General features: G+C 38.7%; 1 protein-coding gene across 2 annotated transcripts; it reads right to left on the bottom strand.

The window, feature by feature from the left end:
• Positions 1-7,043: 7,043 nt before the first annotated feature.
• LOC114027273 (trypsin-like) lies at positions 7,044-12,413 on the bottom strand. 2 transcript variants are annotated; one of them, XM_027841269.1, is made up of 6 exons: positions 12,374-12,413; positions 11,005-11,161; positions 10,043-10,300; positions 8,765-8,784; positions 7,748-7,884; positions 7,044-7,375 (listed from the first exon to the last, which is right to left on the bottom strand). In XM_027841269.1, the coding sequence occupies exons 1-6, from the start codon at positions 12,411-12,413 to the stop codon at positions 7,223-7,225; spliced, it is 765 nt and encodes a 254-aa protein (XP_027697070.1). In that variant the 3' UTR covers positions 7,044-7,222. The 2 variants fall into 2 exon arrangements, with proteins under 2 accessions (XP_027697070.1, XP_027697069.1); XM_027841268.1 differs by lacking the exon at positions 8,765-8,784 and having other exon boundaries at positions 7,748-7,899; positions 10,056-10,300.
• Between the last annotated feature and the right edge of the window lie 10,024 nt (positions 12,414-22,437).

Raw genomic sequence — 22,437 nt, 5'->3', positions numbered from 1 at the left:
GACCCAATGAAATCAAGTGACATTACTAGGATTACCTAAGGGTAGTGGTGGTGGGGGTGGTGGGGAGTATTCAGAGAACTTGGGAACTGGCATCATTCACATATGTATGCAGCAGGGGGAAACCTTTCCCCATTTATCAGTCTGTGGAGTATGCTCTTCCTTTGATGGCCACATGAGGGAGTAAGAAAGATGAGAAACAAGACCTAAGGCCATTACTGCTGAGGTTTTCAGCTAGAAGTTGGATCACCACTTCTTGGGAAGATCACAGAGGAAATTCATACTTCAGATTGGGAATTGGATTAGATGACTTCTGAGGTTCCTTTCAATTCTCAGCTTTTAGGATTCTATGAGGTGGTGGAGTCTGTGATCAGAACTTGGGTCTGATTAGAGAGAAGTAATATGGGAACTTTAGCCCACAGTCAAGAAAAAGTGAAATTATAGACCTCAAAGGTTGAGTAGATGAAGAAGGGAATGAATTTGCTATTCCTTGAATCATTTCAAATAGGAATTTAACATTGCCCAGGAAAGAGAGCCAAGATAGAAGAGAAAGTGAAATATATTATAAGAAAAGCAACTAATCTGGAGAACAGATCAAGAAGATAAAACATAAGAATAATCAGACTACCTCAAAAAATGTTGTTACAATAATACAAGAAATAATTAAAAAAAGTTCTCCTGAAGCATTATAACAAGAGGGGAAAGTAGAAATAGAAAAAAAAACCCACCGATCACTACCTGAAAGATATCCTATGAGGAAAACCCACAGTAATACTATAGTTAAATTCTGAATCCCCCAACTCACGGATAAATTTATTACAAACAACAAGAAAAAAGCAATTTAATATGGCAGTGCCACAATTAGAATCACAAAAGATCTTGCAGCAGTGACACCAAAAGACCACAGTTCTTGGGACACTATATATTGAAGAGTGAAAGAGCTGGGGTTCTGGCTGAAAATATCATATCCAGCAAAGCTAAGCATAATCCTTAATGAAAAAAATGGATATTTAATGAATTGTCAGACTTTCAGGACTTTAGTAAAAAAACAAAAAACAAAAACAAAAACCTGAACTTAATATAAGATTTGACATACAAGAGTTAAGATAAATATAAGATATTGGATAACCTTTGCTCATATCTAGTCCTGGGATGCCTTTCCTATTCTTCACCATTTTTGAATGTATTTGTTTATATAATTTAGCACTCACATTTGCAAAACTTTTTTTTTTTTACTGACCCTAAAAGGTATCCAGGTCTTGTGACTTAAATTCATTTGAAGTGTCTGGTGCACATTTACTAACTCCTCACTTATCTTGGATTAAATTCACTTTTCAGTCTGAAGATTATTCTCCTTTATAGAGAAAATATAAACAAAATAGGAACTGAGTAGCTCTGTCTTTTCTTCTTTGACCACTGTAATCATCCCATCTATCCTTTCTTTGATCTTCCATTTTAATCCAACAAAGATTAAACTCCACATGTGTACACACACACAAACACACATACACACACAAACATACACAAACCCTTCTATACCCATTTTGGCCTCAGTTCATTCTGGACTTTAGTTCTGATAACACTTAAATAGGAATATATGATTCTTCTCTCTTTATCCTTATTGACCTTTCCATGCTTTCTTCTTCTATATATGTCATTTAAAAATGTAAGTTGGATAGTAAATTCCTTTTATATCTTTTAGCATCTTTAGACAGCCTTCCCTTTTCTTAGTCATCAGAATTATATTTTGGCCCATAGGTAGGGACTGAGCCTTGAGTGGCATGTCCTAGACGAAAGAGTTTAAGATAAAAGAGTAATAGGTGGACTGCTGGGTAATGGAAAGCCATCAGCCTCATGGTCCTGACTACTGACAAAGGTAACCTGGAAAGAAATACAAGGCTCTCAGAAATAAAATTATGAAAACAAAAAAAACATAGAGTTCTGATGAGTAAGAAAAAGGAAGACTGAGCAAAGAGATGAACAGATATAAAATGAATTCAATATCCAATTTACATTTTAAAAGAGCATATGTAGAAGGATAAGACAAGGATAGGTCGTTGAAGATAAAGAGAGAAGAGTCATGTATTACTATGAGAGAGTTAAATCAGTAGAGTTAAAGCCCAGAATGAACTGAGACAAAGGTTGTGTGTGAGTGGGTGTGTGTGCATGTGCACATGCACCCTCATGCTCAGGTGTTGGTTTAAACTATATTGGATGAAATAGGAAAATGAAAGAAAGGATAGATGGAATAATCAGAGTAGTCAAAGGAAAGAAAACTACTCAATCCCAGTTTTGTTTATGTTTTCTCTGTAAAGGAGAATGATCTTCATGCTGAATAAGAGTAAAGTGAATCCCTTCCAACTCTTAAATTCTATAATTGTGTGATTCTATGCCTGATTTCAAGAATCATCCCTATAAAATAATAATGAGAATAATAAGAATATAATCATATTTCTGTTTAATGTTTTAGCTTTTCAAAGCATTTTTACCAAAGTTATTTCATTTGAACCTTTAAAATACCATATGACAGGCAGGTCATATGTTATTATACCTTTTTATAGATCAGGAAATTAATGCTCAGTAAGGCTTTGACTTGCCCACATAGACAGGATGTGCAAATATACGGTTGTGACCCAAGACTTCAGATTGCAGTGGAGGTTGGGGGACGACATGGGAAGTGGGGAGTAACACACGATGGGAATACCTACAGGTGACGTTTGAGAGAAAGGTTACTGGAGATAATGCCGGAGGAACTCATAGAAATGGTTCAGAATGCTATGACCCTGTCGATATCATGCGTTCCACCAAGAAAAACAAGATAACAAGTTAATTTTTTACATGACATTTAATCTCAGCAATTTAGCACCTACTGACATAGTACCTGTCATGTCTATGGGGTGAATGGACACAGTACTCTGTTGGTTCCATAAAGTGTGGAAACTAAATAATGAAGATTTAAAAAAAATAATAAGAAAATGGTTCCTTAAGCATTGATGTTGCAAATGATGTCTAAGTGGAATTTTATTGTTGTTCAATTGTTTCAGTTGTGTCTGACACTTCATGACCCCATTTTTTTTTTTTTTGGCAAAGATGCTGGATTTGCCATTTCCTTCTCCAACTCATCTTACAAATGAGGAATTGAGGGAAACAGGCTTAAATGATTTTCCCAGGGTCACAGAGCTATAAGTGTCTTAGACTGAATTTGAACTCACAAAGATGAGCCTTCCTGATTCCAAGCGCAGTGCTCTGTACACTGTGCCACCTAGCTGCCCATAACTATAACTAAGCTGAATTATCATAGAAATATACACAAATAAAATATACCCTAAATACTTTGCAGATAAATAGCATCACTTAATTTAACTTTAATTAAGTATCCAGAAGAGGCAGCTAGGTGGCTCAGTGGATAGAGTTTCAGGCCTGGAGTTAGGAAGACCTGAGTTCAAATCCCACCTCAAATATGATCTATGTGGCCCTGGGCAAGTCACTTAACCTCTGTTTGCCTTAATTCACTGGAGAAGGAAATGGAAAACCACTCTGGTATCTTTGCCAAGAAAACTCCAAGCCAGGTCACAAAGAGTCAGATACAATTGACTGAATGACTAAAAGTATCCAAAATGTATATTTATCTGCAAAGATGGGTTAGACAGACTATTTAAAAGCCTTCCTTTTGTATCCCAGTGACTCTGCACTATTTTTTAAAATCTGTGGTGGTACTAAAAACAAGGACATCTTCCACAAAAACAAAACAAAACAAAGCAAAAGCCTTAGTTGAAATAGAATTGATTGGACATATCACCAGCAATGAGTCTACCACAACTGTATCTAGGATGGAAAGAATGTAGCAGAAGCAGTTTCATGTTTTGGGGAGGAAGCTAGTCAATAGGACAAAAAGAATAATATTTGTACTTTTTATGCCTTTGGCATTTGGACTTCTGGGATCAGATAGGGTTAATGGAGATAATACAAGAAGGCATGGAAACTTCTACCAGAGCTAGAGAAAAATTAACAAAGTTTTGGCAGTTACCATTATTACTGTGTGTCTAAAGGAGGCCCTGGGAGTGAGGTAAAAGGTGGTATTGGGGAAGCCAGAACAGCTGACAGACCTTCTGATCTTGAAGCAGAGAATGCTGGGTAATATGAATTCTGTTCAGCTGGTGAGGTCAGGAAAACAGCTTTCTCCTTTTTGGTTCATGATTTTAAAACATGTAGTTCATATCAGTTCCAAACATTCTTTTAAAGAAATGGTGGGCATATATGGTATGGATTGTTTCCCATCCTCACCCAAAAATCTAGGAGGGAAATGGGCAAAAGGTAAGGAAAAGGAGATGGGTAAAGGCAACTTTAGCCACACAAGAGTCTTTAGCCTAGCTTCCTTTTTACTTTATTGTCTGAATAAACTATAGTAAATCTCTGAATCTATGAATGTAATCTGGCTAGGTGGCGCAGTCAATAGAGCTTTAACCTTACAATCAGGAGGACTTGAGTTCAAATCCAGCCCCAGACAACACTTACTAGCTGTGGGACCCTGGGCAAGTCACTTAACCCCGACTGCCTCACCAAAAAGCAAAAAAAAAAAAAAAAAAAAAAAAAAAGGAGAGAGAGAGAGAATGTAATCCATCAGAGGACCTAGGCTTAAAGCTAACAGCAGATTTCATATTTTAATATTTTGAACAAAGTTCCATGGCATCTCCTGGATTAAATCAGGACCTTGCCAGGGATAGATGAGTCAAAGATGTTTTTATGCCATTGTGGCCCCAGGGGATTGACAGTCTAGGTTTTCTGTTTTCCCTGTGAGCAGTGGAGAAGGTACTCATTACATGCACTAGAGAGTAGACAAAGCCTGGCCTAGCAGTTCAAATAGAATGTTGTTTGTTGGGCAATTCATGTGTTGCACTCAGCTAATTAAACTCCCTTGGTACATAATTAACACAGTGACAGACTATATTCATATAGGTTTACAGAAAATAGTACTCAAACCACATAACTGAGGAGTCTTAGGTAGACAACCATGTCATCCTTCTAGAAGTCATTCTAGTTCAAAGAACTGCAATCCTCTGATTTATTTCTTCTTGTGTGTGGGGTTTCTCACAGGAAGCATAATGTGCAGTCATGAAAGGGGAAGGTCAGTGTTATTTCCGACTTTGCTTGCTGTATCATCAAAAATGTGAGTGCTTTGACGAGTCACATAGGGAGGAATGGGAAACTAAATAGACACTGTGGACAGGTAGGAGGAGAGTCCTAGAGAAGAACGGATGAAGCTACTCATGAGTAATCCATCTCCACTGTCATTAGTGAAGGACTTGGGGGTCCCTCTCATGCCACTGGTTCCAGGAATGCAGCCATTTCTATATGCCCTCTCTCCTGCTCCCTCCCCCCTCCCAGGCGTGCATCTCAGCAGTCTTCAAAATTCAGGCTTGATTGAATCTGACAAAAATTCACAGAGAAGAATGAGCTACAAACAATGTAAGTTGGCAAATAAGATGAACATAAATTCATAGATGTTTGCTTTTTCTGGCTTTGGAAACAGTCTTACTGATTTCATTAAGGTTGAATATATTCTTCCAGCTTCATGCCCTAACTCCAGTCCATTCTGAGTCTGGGATTTCTTTTGTCTGGCTCACTGGAAAGCCTATGTTCTCTCTCATTTCAGGTTGAATTTATCCTTCCTTGCTGTCCTCAAAAATCTCTTCTTGTTAGCTTCCAACCACTCTAAATGACAACTCATATTTAAGGAGTATTTTGAAGTTTATAAAATGCTTCCTCATAACCATATTACCATCCTCATTTTATGGGTTAGGAAACTGAAGTTTAGACCATTTAAATGGCATATACAGATTCACACACCTTTTAAATATCAGAGCCAGCTTTTGAATCCAGATCCCTCCTAACTAGGTTTAACATTTTTTTAACTCCTGTCATATAGTGTGCAGTCTTTCTCTGTTTTCTCATCTTTTCATGGAACTTGGCTGTCTATGTCCTGAAGTACTTCACAGTCTTCACCCCTCTCTTTTTATATTGCCTTCTTAGAAAATCCAGAACCTATTTCCCCAAGACTCCTGGTCCCTGACTTTACCAACTCATCACCACCAGGCTAAAACTACCCTAAGCCACTATTCTTATTCTCAGAGGTGGGAATTGTCCTTTTGGAGTCCCCTTGTCTGGGAGTCACAGTACCTGGAGAGGGGGAGGAGAGACCATGAGATCCCTAAAACCTCTGTTCTTTCTCTTTTCCTTCCTGAATTCCTTCTACTCTTTAAAGCCTAATTTAAATATCACTTCCTACATAAATCCTTCCCTGACCCCACTGATGGTAGCAGTATAACACTTACATAGAGTTTAACGTTTATAAAACACTTTGCACATTGCCCTTCCAACAAACATGTGAGGTGGGTGCTATTAACATGCCCACTTTACAAATGAGAAGACTTAAGGTCTGAAAGAGTACAACATCTTGCCCAGTATCACACAATTTCAGACATTAGAGTAGTTTATTCTGCAGCTCTCTAATGTACTACATAATATTTCATATTTTAGTTGCCTTCATTTGTTTCCTATCTCCGTTCTATACTGTAAACTCTACAGGCCAAGGATCATGTCATAGCTAAGATTTTTATCCCCCAGCCTAGGGTCCAGTAGTAGTCAATAAAGTGAACCTTGAAGGAATAAAGTAATAGAAAATTGAAAAGGGAGAAGATGTAGAAAATGAAGAAGAGAGACTCAAGGACAGTACTTTGGTAAATAGTTTCAGGAAGAAGCAATAAGGGTAGATGGCCTCTCCATAGCCTTACCTCCATAGGCTTATTTTAGGGATATCTTCCAGTTTGCCTATGATAACCTGGCAGGGTTCTAATACCACTAATTCCTCTGTAGCTGAGCATAAAAGATTGGTGTTAAAATCAACCCATGAACAACTAATGTGGAAAAATGGGTCTATTATGTTTGTTTTTGTTTTTTAACCAAGGGGAAATATTCCTGTCCCAGAGAGAGCCACTTTTTTGTCTAGATATAAGGAGTTACATAAATTGATCTATGGAGGCATGAGTTTGCCTTCAGGCTGTGCTGTATTGCCACATTTTGGTCTAAACACATTCCCATTTTCTTAGAAGAAAAAGGAATTGAAATTCAAGCACAGAAAAGAGCAAGTAATAGAGCATCATTTGATTGGCATCATGTCCCAACACAGAATACCAAAGGAAGGGACAGAAACATGGGTCGAGTGTCATTAACTATTGGCAGCAATAGTTTCCTTAATCCAGTCCAGGTACTTGTAGACTTTGGTGTAGACACCAGGTTTATTCTTCAGGCCACAGCCATAGCCCCAGGAGACAATACCCTGGCACTGTCCCTTACACACCACGGGGCCACCTGAGTCACCCTGGGAATGGAGAACATGGATGAGTGAGCAGAGGGAAAGGAAGAGACTGCAGCCCCCACCTTAATGTGAAGCTTGGGTTCATAAACTCAGACTTAGAAAAGATCTCAGAAGTCATCCCATCCAGCCCAATCCCTGACTTTATGGTCATCCAGTCCTTCTGAAACATCGTTTTCCATCGACCATTCCTGTCCCTCCAGCTCTTTAACACTATTCCCATTCAGACCCCTTCAACTCATCTGGAGGTGCTTGAGAAGGTACTGGTAAGGACATCTTTCTTCTTTTCTTTCTTTTCTGAGACCTTGACCTTTCTCCAAACCCTAATCCCTGTTGGGCTTTATGAAAGCTTCTGCTTATAGAAAGGCAGGGTCTTACCTGACAGGAATCCTTGCCACCCTCCAGGAAGCCAGCACAGACCATGTTTTCAGTGATCCGACCAGGATAGGAGGACTTACATTGGGCATCACACAGAATGGGAGCATTCAAACACTGCGGAAGATCTGGGTAGTCAACTGTGAAGAGAATGGGATTTGGAGGAGGATCAGAGCAGTTGTCACACTAAAGAAGGAAGCACAGCCTACCTAACAAAGTGCTAAATCCTAAGATCAGAGTTGGGCAAAGGGGACTTGGGAACTTTAGTACAGAAAAGAGAAAATAGTTTATATCTCTCCTTCTTATGAACTGTTATAATTTCCAGATATTTTTCATGACACATCTCATACTTCTCTGTATGATGATCATTTGTGTCATTGTTTCATCCCTTCTCCTAGACTGTAGAAAGTCAGTGATGCCTAATGGTTAGAGACATGGCCTTAGAACCAGGAAGATCTACATTTAAATCTTATTTCGGGTACATATGGGCTATGTGACATGGGGCAGGTCACTTAATTTCTTAGTTTTGTAAGCAATTCTCTCTAAGACTGTTAAATTACAGAGAAGGATCTGCTCTGCAGTGGTAGAGGGAGTCATCTCTCTGTGGAGCTCCCTACTGCAATGAAATCACTGGTCTAGGCTCTATCTTTAGCCCTACTAAAATATAACCAACTTCAGGGAAGAACTCAGTTTTCATGCCCATGTATTTTCCATAGCACACAAGCATAGTGCCTTGAGCATAACAGTCACCTGAACATATTTGATGAGGGAGTCTTAGTATGAGGCCAAATTATTAACTACAATAAGATGGCCCTGTCCTTACTCTCACTGGAAATAGCATGTAATTATTAGTACGTATTTAAGGTATTCACAATTTTGACAAGTTTAACATGTGTCTCTGGAAATAGAAAATAGACTTCTGGAAAACTATAAAATAAGTTTCTAGCACGATACCCTGTACATGAGGGCAGCTTTCTGGCACAGTGGATAGAGTGCTAGACCTGGAGTCAGAAAGTTCACTTCCTGAGTTCATGCCTGGCCTCAAATACTTTCCTGTCTGTGTGGCAGACCCTGGACAAGACACTTAATCTTGTTTGCCACAGTTTCCCCATCTATAAAATGAGCTGAAAAAGGAAATAGCAAACTACTCCAGTATCTCTACCAAGAAAACCCCAAATGGGCTCAGTTACGACGAGTCAGTTATGGGGCAGCTAGGTGGCATGTGAATAGAGCACTGGCTCTGGAGTCAGGAGGACCTGAGTTCAAATCCAGTCTCAGACCAAAAACTTGACACATACTAGCTGTGTGACCCTGGGCAAGTCACTTAACCCCAATTGCCTAAAAAAATAAAAAAAGAGTCAGTTATGACTGAAACAATAACAACAACAAAACCCTGTATGCTGTTGGTAGTGTTTGGGGGAATCTGGGGTAACAGGTACCAGGGAACATAGAGAATTGTGTGGTGCTGGTAGAAAAAGTATGAATATTAATTATATTTAGTACCTACCATTAATCAGGGTCTCACATTTGGCCATTTTAGTCATCTCTGACTCTTTGTGTGCCCATTTGGGGATTTCTCAGCAAAGATAGTGGAGTGGTTTGCCATTTCCTTCTCCAACTCATTTTACATTTGAGGAAACTGGCATATAGAGTTAAGTGACTTGATCAGGGTCTCATAGCTAGTAAGTGTCACAGGCCTGATTTGAACTCAGGAAGGTGAGTCTTCCTGATTCCAGACATGGCACTCTATTCATTGTACCACCTAGCTGCCCCCGAAAAAGAGAGAGCTGGCTATGTCTAACCTGACAGGTGTTAGGAAATAGATCCAAACATAGAGAAAGGAGGTGAGTCAGAGGTGAGACTAGAATGTCAGAGATAGGTCAAAAAAAGTTAGAGAATATCTCCATATCTTGAAATTTGACTATTAAATGCTTCCAGATGTCATTTTGACTAATTTTACTCTTTCCTCAAATTCCTTCATAAAGTTTCTACTTTGCAAATAATGTGACATTTAAAAGGAAGTGGGGAGTGGTGTGGAAGCCCCCCAGAGGTAGGTTAGTGTTAGTGGAATAGTCAAAAGAAATGAAAATTTTGGAAAAAGATCCTTGAAATTTTTCTATATTGATTGTTCTCAGCATCCAAGAAGTATTTATTTCTATCATGGGTTTTCTGAGATCAGGAAGGGGTGGAAAGGTAGGGGCATACTACAGAGAACAGGAAGAAGGGAGAAGCTGACCTAAGGTCTGGGGGTGGGGGGTTAATCTAATGCAAAGGTTTGGGACAGGCAGAACTACTCACCGCCATAGCTCCGTGTTGCCCCAACCAGAGATGAGACACTTAGCTCCTGCAGATGCACAGGACTTGGGCAGGGAGATGGTAGTCACACGAATATGGATGACAGCTGGGGTTTTCAGCTTGACTAGCATGATGTTGTTATAGAAGGTCTTTTTGTTATGGTCTGACTGGGGGATGAGCTTTTCTGAGTAGATGAACTGCTCATTTCCCTCAAAGACCTCTATGTTATGCTCCCCCAGTCTCACGTGAAATTGGCTGATGAAAATATACTTTTGTTTTGATGCTGGATGTGGTCAAAAAGGGTACTTTTCTAAGAACTGGGTGGACATTCTGCTTAGGGTTACGTACACCTTGGATCATTTTAAATGTAATATAAATAATGTATATCATAAAATTGTATTGCGTGTGTGTGTGTACGCATGTGCAAATATAGGGTTGTGACCCAAGACTTCAGATTGCAGTGGAGTTTGGGGGATGACATGGGAAGTGGGGAGTAATGCACGATGGGAATACCTACAGGTGACGTGTGTGTGTCTCCATGTGTCCAGTAGGATTGGCTACAATCCTGCTCTATGAAGAAATGCAAAGGATGGGTGTGGATGTTGCAACCTTCCCACTCCTTGCCTTAGTGATAATTTGGCATGGAGGAATGAAACATTATTCCTAGACTTTTGAAAACTCTGCTTTTCCCCCAACTTTTTGGGCTTTTGCTTACTCTGTATTATTCATTTTGAGCCATGTCTTACCAAACTTAATCTATGAATTATCCTGTTTTCACTCCTACCTTAACCTTGCTTCTTTTTGTCCCAGTCTGCAGTATGCAAGGTGAATCTACATTCTCTGAATTTCTGCTATTCAACCCTAATTGTACCCATTTTCCTTTATGACATCTCTAAAAGGTACCATAGCTAGCTGGTTGTGGAACCCACCCTGGGGGCAGCCCCAGTCCTATCATTTATGATTTCTAGCAATGAGCAGCTGACAGCACCCACTGGTCATTGATGAGGGAGCCACCGCAGAGATGTTGGCCGAGATAATTCAGGGATACCTGGTAGGGGAGGCTGTTTGCCTCACAGGTGTAGCCCCCAATGACCTTATCATCATCATCAGTGGAGAAAGCAACTCGGGGGCAAATTTGATGAAGAGAATTTAGCAGCATGTGAAGTCTAAGCCCTAGGAGTGATTTCTAGAGTTTATCTTCTACAAAGTCCTTTCAAAATCTCCAGATCATTGTTATTGTGACCATGGTTAATATAATCAATAGCTCTGTCTCTTTGTCTATGTATTTCTTTCTCTGTTTCTATTTCTCTCTATATGTCTCTGTCTCTTGTCCTTGTTTTTCTCCCTGTTTCTTCCTCTCCATGTATCTCAATCATTCTCTATCTTTGTCCATCCCTTTCTCTGTCTCTCTGTTTTCTATTCCTGTATCTTTCTCTCACCTGGTTTCTTCAAGTCTTAAATAATAGGGAATCTGACAGGAGCCCCAGAATCATATGTAAGAGTATAAGAATGACAAGTAATAAATGACACTTCACTTATCCATGTTCTTTTAAGAACTCTTTCAAGCCCCATCTAGATGACAGGGTCCTCTATCCTCTTGGACATTCTTCTGCCCTCCATTGTTCATTTGCTCCCTTCAGGTCAACTCAGCCTCTTGTAGCTTCTCCCCAGTCTGCATCGTGCATTGGGCTCTACCTTATTTTACACGGGCTCTCCTACATTATAGCTCTCTAGGTGAAAAACAGGGAAGAATATTCTTATTTTCACAGGCAGTAGAATCAATCAACACTCATTAAATAAGCACCTACTCTTGTGAGATCTGCAGCATCCAAAGACAGAAATGAAATATTTCCTTCCCTTAAGAAGCTCACATTTCATTACTTTGAAGGTGAACCTGACCCTTCCTTTCTTCTGCCCCTTCCCATTCAGATTAGCCTCCTCATTCACTGGTTCTCTCTTATCTTTGACCTTATTGTTTTTCCACCTATTGATTTTTCCCACTTGCTCCTGTTTCCTTCCTTCCTAATTTGTTCCTCCCCCAAAAGTTTCATTTGCACAAATTTTCAGCTCTATCACTGCATGCAGAGGTTTGGTTAACAGAAGATCCTATACTTGTGCTTAAGAGGGACAGAAAGAGGTGAGCAAAGTGAAGGGAGACTTGGAAACGGAATCTAGAAGAGGTTGGCAGAGAAACTAGACAGAGATGTGGGTGGGGTGGAGTGGGGAAGAACAATGACTGAAGAAGAAGATGGAAGAATAGATTGAGAGAATGGCCAGAATGTTCTATAGGCCAGAGGCAGCAGTAAGGCATATAAAGTAATTAGGAGAGCTCACCAGCTGCTCCAACAAAAGCCAGGATCAGAAGACGGTTCATGTTGGCAGGGTTTGGTTGACTTTTTGGTGGAGGCCTTCAGCTTTTTATATTCTTGTGGTGGAATTGAAAATGTTTGTAAAGCAGAAGGTCATCTCTTTCCTCCCACCCGCCACACACACCTGCCACCTTTCCCTTTCCTACCATCTTGTATCATTTCTCCTAGTTTTAGTCTTTTCATAGATAGAGAACTTTTAAATGATAAAGAAATTTCCAAAGATGTTCCAATTAGTTGATATCTGTGAGAATTAACTGAAAGGGAGAGAATGGGAATTTCTTTACAAGGGAATTGAGGGTTTCTCTGGTGGCCTACACTCTTGCAGGATATACTTGTAATGTTAGGGATATTTGGAAGAAGAAGGACAAGAAGGATGAAGAAGAAAAAGAGGAGCACGAAGAGAGAACAGCAATGCCCTGAGTCTCTCCAATCTATAAGCTTCACATTTTGGTATTAAATTGATTTAAGGGATATTATCTGACCATATCTGAACACATCAAGTAAGAAGTGTGGGATTGATTTAGTAATAGATTCCTTTACTTAGGGCTCCTGGAGACTCTGTGAGTCAGTCTGTTCATGTTTCTATCCCTAGACAGAAGGGACATTCTCCTGAGACAAAAGTCAGATCTTCAGGAAATAAGAACCAAAGCTGAATGGAGTTAAGAAAGTATTACCAGACCTGCTTAGGAATCTCAGCTTGTTACTTCAGGATTTGTGTATCTGAGGGTTGGTGACATGCAATAACAGTTGAGTAAGTTAGACCATGTTTTCATAACAATAGTTCAGATTGAGAAAGTCTGGAAAAATGGTTGTCAAGGAATTGAAATTCATCACAAGTGAGAAGATAGAAATGTAGTACCTAGCTGTCCTTACTGAATTCAGGTCATTAGAACTATATGAACTGTATGCCATGATATTGAAAGAACACATGAATACTGTTGTTAAATTACTCTCATTGTTATTTGGAAAACCCCAGCAAATGGAATGGCATGGGAGAGATGCAGAAGTTGTTATTATTTTGAAAAAGAGGAAGAAGGTAGATTTATTAATCTATAGATTAATGAGAAATTCAATTCCTAGAATATTCTAGAATGCATTGTTAAAAAAATGATTTTTGGAACAGGTAATCACATTCAGCCAACATAGTTTTTCTCAAAATATACACTATACTAATCTCATTTTTTTGGTGGGGGGAGGGGATTGACACTTACCAGAGTAATTGTGAAGAAATCACAAAGGAATGCCTGGATTTTAACAAAGTATTTGACAATGTCTTTCAAGTGTTTAACATGTACCATCAGATGAATAAAATGGAAATAGGTGGACTAGAGGATAGTTTTATTAGGTGGCTGTAGAACTAGATAAAGATCAAATTGATAGAATATCTTTAGAAGAGTATGTTGGAGCTCTGTCTTTGATACTATTCTATTTCTTTTCAAAACCATATGTAATCCATGTTCCAGTATTCTTTGCTCTGTATTTACGCAGGCAGGATTCAGACTTGGAATCATCTCCTAAAATATCCTTTGTCTCATGACAATACCCAGGTTATCTTTGCAACCTCAGAATATTGGCTTCTTTGACTCTCCTATTGCCCACCAGCATTTTCCCTCAGAACTTCAGAATGTAACTTACACCTGGGTCTCTGTAGATTTGTATGTCTTCAGCTTCTTTTCAGAAAGAGGCACCATGCAACTCTCAAGTTACCAATACACGTTGTATACAAGAAACAAAACTTTATTCACCTCACAGAAAATATAAAATATACAGAGGACTCACAGAAACACAAAAAACCTTCAATCTAACTCTCTTTTCATTCTCTGACCTCAACTCTCCAGTGGAGATGTATGTAGAGCTTCATATTGTAGTTGTTACTTTATCTTTTGGGAAATAGGCTTGGGTTCTTGGGACGTCAATCCTCTTCCCATTGGAGAAGCACAAACCAGCTAACTTGCAGTAGTTGTCCATATTGCTAGTCCATGTCTTGGCTGACCTTTCTTGCTCTCCCTCTCTCTGTAGAGGTCATTTCATTTCCCTACTTCTCTCTAATGATGTTGCTTTTGGAATTCAAGTCAATCTTTTCTTCTTTTTGGGAAGTTTTGTTTAGGAATTTGTATTGCTCCACCTTTGCCTCTGGTTGCTACCATCTCTGAAAATCACATGATTCCCTTCTTTTCTCGATTTGATTCCCTCCTCTAAATATGGATTAGCTACACTGTCAATGGATCTCTATGACTGCCATCTCTTAGGATGAGTATTTCCATAGGGGACTGCGAAACTGTATCCCTCCCAGGAACATATCTGCTTTCCATCAAGTCTTCTCTTAGATCCTTTAGCTCTGTTCCAATCACTTTAAATGTGTTTAAATGCACTGTCACCAGGGAAACACATGCCAGTAATGTGTAGACATAATTCAAATCTACTTTTTTTTAATCTTTGAGGAATCATGAGGAATGAGAGTGTTATGAGAAGCCCAGAGTTTCTTCAACGTTATTCCAACATATCCAAAAGGTTCAAGGAGATACAGTATGGTGGAACAGAAAGAGATCTGGAATCAGAGGACCTACATTCAAAACCCATCTCTGCTACTTATTAGCTATGTGATCTTATGCAAACCACTTCATCTTTCTTTGCCTCAGGTCTTCATCTGTGCAATGAGGAGGTTGAATTAGATGACACCTAAGGTTCTTTGCAGTTATAAATCTATGATTCTATTCAAAAAAATTCCAGAAGGATTTTTGTACTAGCAAAATGGTGGCGGAAAGGGGAACAAGTAGATGTCCATTGATCAGGGAGACTGAACAAACTATAATGTGAAAGTCTTAGAATACTTTCACTTTGTAAGAAATGCTAAATGTGTGGCATTAGGAGAAACAAGGAGAGATTATGGTATTTAGGATGATACTTTGACTCTCCTCCAAAGCTGGGAGACCTATTCCATTAGCACTGCCCATTAACATTCAGAGCTGAGGAAAAGATGGGAAGAGCAGAAGTGAAGGGTGGGCAGAATGGAGAACTATTGTGGGAAAGTTGATCTAAAGGAGGAGGTGGGGTAGGACTTTTCAAACAGAAAAAGAGTGAGTGGAAAGAATGGCTATTGACACAGAGGTTTCTAGGATAAGTCTTTAAGAGAAAGGTCATGGGCAGCTAGATGGCACAATGGATAGACCCCTAGCTTTGGAGTCGAGAAGACCTGAGTTCAAATCGGACCTCAGACACTTGACACTTAACCCTGGGCAAGTCACTTAACCCCAGTTGCCTCACCAAAAAGCAAAAAAATAAAATAAAAAAAATCAGAAAGGCCCCTTTGGACTCAAACAGGCCCCAGTGGATGTATGTGGCAGCAAGAAATGAGAGGTGTGACCAGAACAAAACAGGGACAAGGGCTGAGGAAGGGCAGAAAAATAAGCTGACTTTATGCCAATGGCCATTTTGTCTTTCTGACCTTTTCTTCCTTGAGAAGTACTGCAATTTGATCTACCTGTCCCTTTATTTTCCTTGGTTATGTCACATGCTCTTTAATCATTCCTTGTAGTTGAGTCATAAGTAGTTGCTGTTCCGTTGTTTCAGTCATGTCCAAGTCTGTGTGATCACATTTGGCGTTTGCTTGGCAAAGGTACTGGAGTGGTTTGCTGTTTCCTTTTCAGAACATTTTATAGATGAGGAAACTGTGGCAAACAAGGCTAAGTGACTTGATCAAGGTCACACAGCTTGTAAGTGACTGAAGTTAGATATGAACTCTGGAAGATGAGTCTTTCTGACTCCAAGGATAGCCCTCTATGCACTATGGTGTCTCCTAGCTGACTCATAATAGTACATGTCGATGCCAGCATTTCACTCATATGGATGTCTTCCACTCCACACACTATTCATGTACCTTTTCTTTCAGTTCCTGAGTGATTTTTTAAATAAATGATCCTTATGCAAGGGCATGGCTGAGCAGCAGTTTAATTAGATTAGATAATAGCATAGTAAAAATTATTTTACAAAAAACACATGTATTACAAAGCATCAAAGTGTAACAATTCACTCACTCCCAGTTCCACCCTTTCACAGGAGAAGCAAAATTATAGCAGAAGGCAAAGCACAGACTGAGACCTGAAACTGGGGACAGGTCAGCACCCAGGCAAGCCATCTCCAATGCACAACTGGAAGTGGGGTCAAACCAGAACCTAGGCAGCGTTTAGGTAACTAAACATCCAGGCAGCCCCACCTGAGTGACAACCAGAGCTGGGACAAAGCAGCATGTGGGAAGCAAAGCATCTGGAGTCTATTTAGACACTTGCTCACCAGCACCAATAACAGCATCTGAATGGGGTGTTTAAAACTCATCAAGGGACTAACTCATTGTTGGTAGCTGTGCGAGAAGAAAGAGTCAGAGAACACTAGAAATGATAGCTCTAGCAATAACAGAAGAAAAAGAAATTGAAGGAATTGGAACAGGCAAAGAAGAAACTGAACTATCACTCTTTGCAGATAATATGATGGTATACTTAGAGAATCCTAGAGAATCAAGTAAAAAATTACATGAAATAATGAATAATGAACAACTTTAGCAAAGTTGCAGGATATAAAATGAAACCATCAGCATTTCTATATATAACTAACAAAGCCCAACAGCAAGAGATAGAAAGAGAAATTCCATTTAAAGTTACTGTAGTCATTATAAAATATTTTAAAATCTACCTGCCAAAACAAACCTAGGAACTATATTAACACAATTGCAAAACACTTTTCCCACAAATAAAGTCAGATCTAAATAACTGGAAAAACATCAGTTGCTCATGGGTAGGCCAAGCTAATATAATAAAAAATGACAATTCTACCTAAATTAAATTACTTATTCAATGCCAAACTAATCAAACTACCAAAAATTATTTTATAGAGCTAGAAGAAACAATAACAAAAATAATCTGGAAGAACAAAAGATTCAGAATATCAAGGGAATTAATGAAAAGAAATGCAATAGAAGGTGGCTTAGATGTACAAGATCTTAAATTGTATGATAAAGCAGCAATCATCAAAACTATTTGGCATTGACAAAAAAATAGAGTGATGGATCAATGGAATAGGTTAAGTATGAAAGACACAACAGTCAATGACTATAATAATCTACTCTTTGATGAATCCAAAGACTCCAGTTTCTGGGATAAGACCTCACCATTTAACAAAAACTGCTGGGAAAACTGGAAAATAGTATGGCAGAAAGTAGGCATAGACTAAGCTTTAACACTGTATATTAAAATAAAATCAAAATGGGTACACAATTTAGATTTAAAGGCTGATGCTATAAGCAAACTGGGAGAGCAAGGAATAGTTTACCTATCAGATTTATGGAGAAAGGAAGATGCTATGACCAAAGAAGAGATAGAGAACATTATGAAATGGAAAATGGATGATTTTGATTACATTAAATTGAAAAGTTTTTGCACAAACAAAGCCAATGCAGCTAAGATTAGAAGGGAAACAGAAAGCTGGGAAACAATTTTTAGAACCAGTGTCTCTGATACAGGCCTCATTTCTAAAATATATAGAGAACTGAGTCAAATTTATAAGAATACAAGTCATTCCCCAATTGATAAATGGTCAAAGTATATGAACAGGCAGTTTTCAGAGAAAGAAATTAAAGCTGTCTATAGTCATATAAAAAAAGTGCTCTAAATCACTATTGATTGGAAAAATGCAAATCAAAACAACTATGAGGTACCACATCACACCTATCAGATTGGCTAACATGACAAAACAGGAAAATGATAATTGTTGGAGAAGATGTGGGAAAATTGGAACACTAATGCACTGTTGGTGGGGTTGTGAACTTATCCAACCATTCTGGAGAGCAATTTGGAACGATGCCCAAAAGGCTATTTAAATGTTCATACCCTTTGACCCCGCAATAGCACTTGCAGGGCTATATCCCAAAGAGATCATAAAAATGGGAAAAGGACCTACATGTACAAAAATATTTATAGCAGTTCTTTTGGTAGTGGCAAAAAATTGGAAATTGAGGGGATATCCGTCAATTGGGAATGGCTGAATAAGTTGTGGTATATGAATGTAATGGAGTATTATTGTGCTATAAGAAATGATAAGCAGGTGGACTTCAGAAAAACCTGGAAGGACTTATATGAATTGATACTGAGTGAAATGAGCAGAACCAGGAGAACACTGTACACAGTAACAGTCACATTGTGTGATGATTGACCTTGACAGGCTTAGCTCTTCTCAGCAATGCAAGGATCTAAGACAACTCCAAAAGACTCATAACGGAAAAGGCTATCCACATCCAGAGAAAGAACTTTGGAGTCTGAATGCACATGGAAGCATACTATTTGCTCTCCTTTTCCTTTGTTATTTTCCTTTGTTTTTTCTTTCTCACAGTTCCTCTTATTAATTTGAATTCTTCTTTACATCATGACTAATGTGAAAATATGTTTAATATGAATGTATAAGTAGAGCTTATATCAGACTGATTGCATCTTGGGGAGGGGGGAGGAGAGAGTGGGGGAGAAAATTCAAAACTCAAAATATGGAAGTGAATGTTAAAAATTGAAAATAAATAAATTCATTATTAAAAAATGAAAAAAAGAGTCAGAGTATGAGTCAACACTAAAACTTCAGCACAATGCTTGGCTCATAGGGGGTCCTAATAAATATTAATATTAATAAATATTAAAAATAGTGATAAATATAATACATAATTATAAATATAAAAAGTACAATACATTATTAATAAATGTTAATAAATACTTATTGACTTGGCCTGTATCAAGCCATCAGGAGAGTGATCCAAAACTAAATTATTCTTAGAGAAGACAGGAGCTAGTATTAGCCTCTACATCCAGAACCAAATAGGCACATTCACAGCATCCAAGATTATGGAAAGGAGACAAATCTGACCCAAACACAAAACCCCAAAATATAAACTGAAGTAGGGGATATGAATAAATAGAAGAAATCATTGAACACAATGGAAAAATACTTTGGACTGAGAGAATCAATTACAAAAATGGAACTCCACAACAAATCCAACTAAAGGCTCAGAGAAAAATAATTCCTTGCTCTGAGGGTCACAAGAGTACCTGGAAGAAATGAAACAAGAGACATAATGTTCACTTCTTGTGTCAAGATGGTGGAGTGAGGAAAGGACCCTCTGAAGCCCTCCCAAATTCCCCTCCAAACAACTAGGAAACCACCTCAAAATTGATCTAGGAGCAGGAAAGCAGCTTACCAGCCTAGCAGGAAAGGTCTCTCTTACTGGGGTGGGAGAGGAACAAGGTGCAAAAGTAGAAGCAGCTAGCCTCCAGAGGGTCTGCAGGAGGGCTCCAAGCTTGGGGCAATCTACCAGCAAGGCCCCACCTACCTGCAAACCAGCAGCCCCCTAGGCAAGTGAGTAGTCTGTGCTGGGTAGTAAGACCACACCCTCAGCACAGAGTGCTAGTAGGGCCTTGAGACTGTTGCTGACCAGTGGTGAGGCTTCACTCTGGGATTTACCATCAGAGAGACCCTATATCCATAGAAACCCAGCAGCAGGACCCCACCCTTACAGAAGACCAGGAACAAGATCCCTTCTCCAGAGTCAGCCACCAAAAAGAATCAGTTATAATAGTAACCCAACAGAGAGGTCCTACCCCTGGGGAAGGCCAGCAGCTCAATCCCACATGCAAGGGAGGCCAACAGATAGGCTCCACCCCTAGTTTGAGCCAGAATGGTAACCAGCCCTCTAGTGAAAGCTAGCAGCTAAACCCTGAAGACTAGTGAAATTCAGTAATAAAACCCTGAACCCCAGCACAAAAAGCTTGGGACAATACAGGACCAGATCCCAACTCTCACATAAAAACACCAAGTCAGAACAAAGGCAGAAAACTGAGCAAAATAACCAAGAAAGAAAGAAAAGAAATTGACTATAGAAAGTTACTATGGTGACAGGGAAGATCAAAGGATAAACTTAGAAGAGGATAATAGTGTCAATATGGCTACATGTGAAGCCTCAAAAAAATGTAATCTGGTCTCAGGCCCTAAAAGAATTCCTGGTAGATTTTAAAAAGGATTTTAAAGAGCAAATTAGAGAAGTAGAAGAAAAATTGGGAAAAGAAATGAGAGTAATGTAAGAAAATAGATGTAAGAGTAATGAAAAAAGAGTCAATAGAGTCAAAAGAGTCTTGTTTATTTTTTGGCTAGATTTATGTACTTCTGAGAATGGCAAGTTGAGGTGTCCACTAGTATAGTTTTGCTGTCTATTTCTTCCTGTAACTCAGTTAACTTCTCTAAGAATTTGGATGATATATACATATGTGTGTGTATGTAAGTATGTATATATGTATATGTATATATATGTTTGTGTATATACACATATATTCATATATGTTTAGTATTGATATTACTTCATCATCTATGGTACCTTTTTTAGCATGATGTAGTTTCCTTCTTTATCTCTTTTAATTAGATCTATTTTTGCTTTTGCTTTGTTTGAGATCAGGATTGCTACCCCTGCTTTTTTTATTTCTGCTAAAGCATAATTTATCTGCACCAGTCTTTTACCTTCACTCTGTGTGTATCTCTCTGTTTCAAATGTATTTATTGTAAACAATATATTGTAGGAGTCTGGTTTTTAATCCAGTCTTCTATCTGCTTCCATTTTGTGGGAGATTTCATCCCATTCACATTCACACTTATGCTTTCTAAATGTCTTTTGCTTCATTCTATTTTCCCCTAATTTATGCTTTTCTCTCTTCTTTCTCCCTTTCACTCTTCACTAGGGTTTTGCTTCTGACCACAGCCTCCCTTAATCTACCCTTCTTTCTATCAGCTCCCCTTTTTTTTCCCCTTTTTCCTTTCCCTTACTACTTCTTCCTTCCCTTCTGCTCTCCCTTCTATCTACCCCTTCTTTTTTCCCCCTTACCCCTCCTAATTCCTATAGGGTAAAATAGATTTCTATACCCTAAGCCAAATCCTTTGAGAGTAAGATTCAAATCATGCTTACCTCCACCCACCCTTCTTTCCTTCTACTGTAATAGGTCTTTCCTCCATTTCATGTGGTGTAATTTACCATTTTCTGTCTCCTCCTTTTCTCTTCTCCCAGTACAATCCTTTTTTTCACCCCTTAATTAACTTTTTTCATCATCACATCAAAATCAATTTATACCCACCCCCTCTCTCCAGGTATATCCCTCCTAAATGTTGTAATAATGATGCAGTTCTCAAGAGTTACAAGTATCATCTTCCCATGTAGGGATGTAAACAGTTTGCTCTTATTGAATAACATGTTGTTGTTTTTTTCTTTACTGTTTACCTTTTTATGCTTCTCTTGAGTCTTGTATTTGAAGATTGAATTTTCTGTTGAGTTCTGATCTTTTCATCGGGAAGGTTTGAAATTCCCCTATTTCGTTGAAAGTTCATCTCCTCTCCTGAAAGTTGATGCTTAATTTTCCTGGGTAGGTGATCCTCGGTTGTAATCCAAGCTTCTTTGCCTTCTGGAATATCATATTCCAAATCCTCTGATCCTTTAATGTAGAAGCTGCTAGGCCCTGTGTAATCCTGATTATGGTTCCATGTTATTTAAATTGTTTCCTTCTGGCTTCTTGCACTATTTTTTCCTTGACCTGGTAATTCTGGAATTTGGCTACAATATTCCTTGGAGTTTTTGTTTTGGGAGCTTTTTCAGGAGGTGATCCGTGGATTCTTTCAATGACTCATCCTCTGGTTCTAGGACCTGAGGGCAGTTTTCCTTGATAATTTCTTGAAAGATGCTGTCCAGGCTCTTTTTTGTTAAATCATGGCTTTCAGGTAAACCAATAATTCTTAAGTTATCTCTCCTGGATCTATTTTCCAGATCAGTTGTTTTTCCAGTGAGATCTTTTATATCATCTTCTATTTTTTTTCATTCTTTTGATTTTGTTTGACTAATTCTTGATGTCTCATAGAATCATTAGCTTCCACTTGTCCTATTCTAATTTTAATTAATTGTTTTCTTCACTCAGCTTTTTACCTCCTTTTCCATTTGGCCCATTCTACTTTTTAAGGAGGTCTCTT

This window comes from Vombatus ursinus, unplaced genomic scaffold, assembly GCF_900497805.2.
Source record: "Vombatus ursinus unplaced genomic scaffold, bare-nosed wombat genome assembly UNPS02014858.1, whole genome shotgun sequence".
Lineage (NCBI taxonomy): Eukaryota > Metazoa > Chordata > Mammalia > Diprotodontia > Vombatidae > Vombatus > Vombatus ursinus.
Note: the sequence above shows the minus strand (reverse complement) of the source record. Positions and strands in the feature narration are given on the sequence as shown.

Bases quoted from the DNA above. Each gene is read 5' to 3' on its own strand.
- LOC114027273 (XM_027841269.1), bottom strand. From the start codon at position 12,413: ATGAACCGTCTTCTGATCCTGGCTTTTGTTGGAGCAGCTG. The intron at 8,785-10,042 runs GTGAGTAGTTCT...AAAGTATTTGAG, and splicing joins GGCAACACGGAGCTATGGCG to GCCAGGCATGAACTCAGGAA. The intron at 7,376-7,747 runs GTAAGACCCTGC...CTCCATTCCCAG, and splicing joins GTGGCAAGGATTCCTGTCAG to GGTGACTCAGGTGGCCCCGT.